The sequence below is a fragment of the Trypanosoma rangeli genome, assembly GCF_003719475.1.
Source record: "Trypanosoma rangeli strain AM80 chromosome Unknown Tra_15.4_contig_01016, whole genome shotgun sequence".
NCBI classification, from domain to species: domain Eukaryota; phylum Euglenozoa; class Kinetoplastea; order Trypanosomatida; family Trypanosomatidae; genus Trypanosoma; species Trypanosoma rangeli.
The window spans coordinates 1-2,163 of record NW_021706761.1 but is presented as its reverse complement, the minus strand read 5'-3'; the positions used below and the strand labels follow the sequence as shown (position 1 = coordinate 2,163).

Below are 2,163 nucleotides of genomic sequence, written 5' to 3'. Positions count from 1 at the left end.
ACAAAGGAGAAAGTTATGGGGAGCCACGCCATCAATCAGCAGTCATCACGTTCACACTGCGTGTTTACCATATACGTCACCCGCTTGGACGCCGACTCGCCAGAGACCCCCATCAAGGCCGAATTTTCCGTTGTGGATTTAGCAGGGTCGGAGAAGCTTGCAATGCTTTCCGGGAATCCATCGCCATTGCTGGTAAGGGAGTCGATTGATATCAACACGTCGCTTCTAGCTCTTGCAAGAGTCATCACGGCCCTCGCCACGAGTGCCAAGAGGAAGGTAAAGAATGGTGAATCAGCTGATAGGTCGCACATCCCCTACCGAGAGAGTAAGCTGACTATGCTACTGAAACACGCCCTGGGTGGCAACTCTCTGACCACCATGATCGCATGCATTAGTCCCTCAGACCGGGATGTTGATGAGACCTTGTTGACTCTTATGTACGCTGGCCGGGCACGCAACATCACGAATATCCCACACGTGAACGAGAATCCAAAGTCCGCGCTCATCCGTCAGCTTCGTGCGGAGGTGGCCAGTATGAAGAAGGAATTGGCATACTACAGAGGTCTGGCTAGTAGTGACCAACGTTTTATGTGGAAAGGTTGTTAACCTATTTATTGTGCGAATTCAATTACAAGGTTTGTATTCTCGTCCTACCAAGCTGCTTTTTTAGCTTTTAGTTTTTTTTAGTTTTTAGTTTTTTCTTTTGCTTTCACATTTTCATGATTTTGATGTGTACATAGGTATTTACACCCATAAGTGATCCAACATTGTTTGATGTTTGTTTTTTTTTGCTTTCTGTGTGTGAAGGAAAAGTAGGAAGTGCCCTCTGATGGTCAAAGAATGCGAATTATTTGTGTATAAATACTTGTGCAAAGTTTATCTGCTTTTGTCAATGGCAGAAGTATCAATTATGTTCATTGCCAGGCGTTTTCCAAATTGCTACTGCTTTTGTTCTTCGTGCATGAGTGCGGCAGGCCACGGTTTTTGTGTAATTGAATCTTACTCCACAAGAGAGGGAATGTTCTTTCGGTCCTTCAGATGTCTTTTTTTTCTTCTGTTTTTAATTCCTCGGATCTTCCCTGCTAGCGTCGTTCATTATTTATTATTATTATTATTATTAGTATTATTATTATTATTATTTTTGTTTTATGACCTCCTTGCAAATGTATATACAAGCGCTACGCTACAATACGTTTTTGTTATTTTATTTTGTCTTATTGTTTGCCTTGTTTTTGAAACATTTAGTTAAGGCAGCACGAGTAGTAGAAGGGTAGCAGTATTGGGTATGAACAAACAGTGTTCTGATGGCAGTGAGTCATTCGGTAGTGGGCGTTGACATAGTACGAATGCATTTATATGGGCTCTCCAGCTTTACTCCGGGAATGACCCCGTGCATGGAACAGTGTGCACGCGTCGCGGTGAGGTGGGCCTGGCAGGCGCAGGTTTAATTCCGCCTATGTGTCTTTGATGCTGCTTGCGTTGCCACGGAAAGCGTTATCCTGCCTGTTTACTGTGATAGGTTGTGGTGTATTGGTGCGTTGTTTAGATGGTGACGGGCATGTAATTGCTTGTCACTGTTGATATGTGTGTGTTCTCCTGTGAGGCCCTTGTTTGCCGTTTGTGGTTAATGATATCACCTCGCTCTGCCTGATAGGTTGCACAGAGACGTCCGCACCGTAAATAAAGGAAGACCATCCCCCCCCCCCACCCCACCCCCACCCCTCCCCTCCTCCTCTCCGTTGTTTATGCCAAGGATAGAGGCAATGCGTAGCGCCTTCAAGGTGGTGGTGCGCTGCCGTCCACAGCTACCGGAGGAAAAGAATGACAAATGTTGCCGTGTTTCGTTTGGAGCAAAAGACGAGGGTCGGGTGTTTGTGAGCGGCAAAGGCCAGGAGGACACGCGCTGTTTTACCTTTGACCGGGTCCTTCCGCCGGAGTCCACGCAAGAGAATGTCATGCAGGAGGTGGTTCCGATGATTGACCACGTTCTTAATGGCTTTCACGCCACTGTGTTCGCCTACGGGCAGACAGGGAGCGGGAAAACGTACACTGTGGAGGGCATTGATTACCTGCGGCACGGCAGCGGGAATCCTAGGCCCAAATTTAACACGCCTCCCCGACAGCACGGCATTATTCCTCGTCTCATCCAGCTTGTGTTTGACC

At 47.0% G+C, this 2,163-nt stretch overlaps 2 protein-coding genes across 2 annotated transcripts, besides 3 other annotated features; both read left to right on the top strand.

Annotated features, from left to right (window-relative positions):
* Positions 1-15: 15 nt before the first annotated feature.
* On the top strand, positions 16-606 carry TraAM80_10507 (putative kinesin-like protein; the record flags this gene model as incomplete). Its single annotated transcript, XM_029387122.1, has 1 exon — positions 16-606. The coding sequence occupies one exon, from the start codon at positions 16-18 to the stop codon at positions 604-606; it is 591 nt and encodes a 196-aa protein (XP_029233038.1).
* Positions 607-661: 55 nt separating this feature from the next.
* Positions 662-719: a sequence feature (A-rich).
* A 375-nt stretch (positions 720-1,094) lies between these two features.
* Positions 1,095-1,140: a microsatellite.
* A 551-nt stretch (positions 1,141-1,691) lies between these two features.
* Positions 1,692-1,738: a sequence feature (G-rich).
* Positions 1,739-1,745: 7 nt separating this feature from the next.
* TraAM80_10506 (putative kinesin-like protein) lies at positions 1,746-2,163 on the top strand (the record flags this gene model as incomplete). Its single annotated transcript, XM_029387121.1, has 1 exon — positions 1,746-2,163. A coding segment is annotated over one exon (418 nt), but the record flags the coding sequence as incomplete, so codon positions are not given.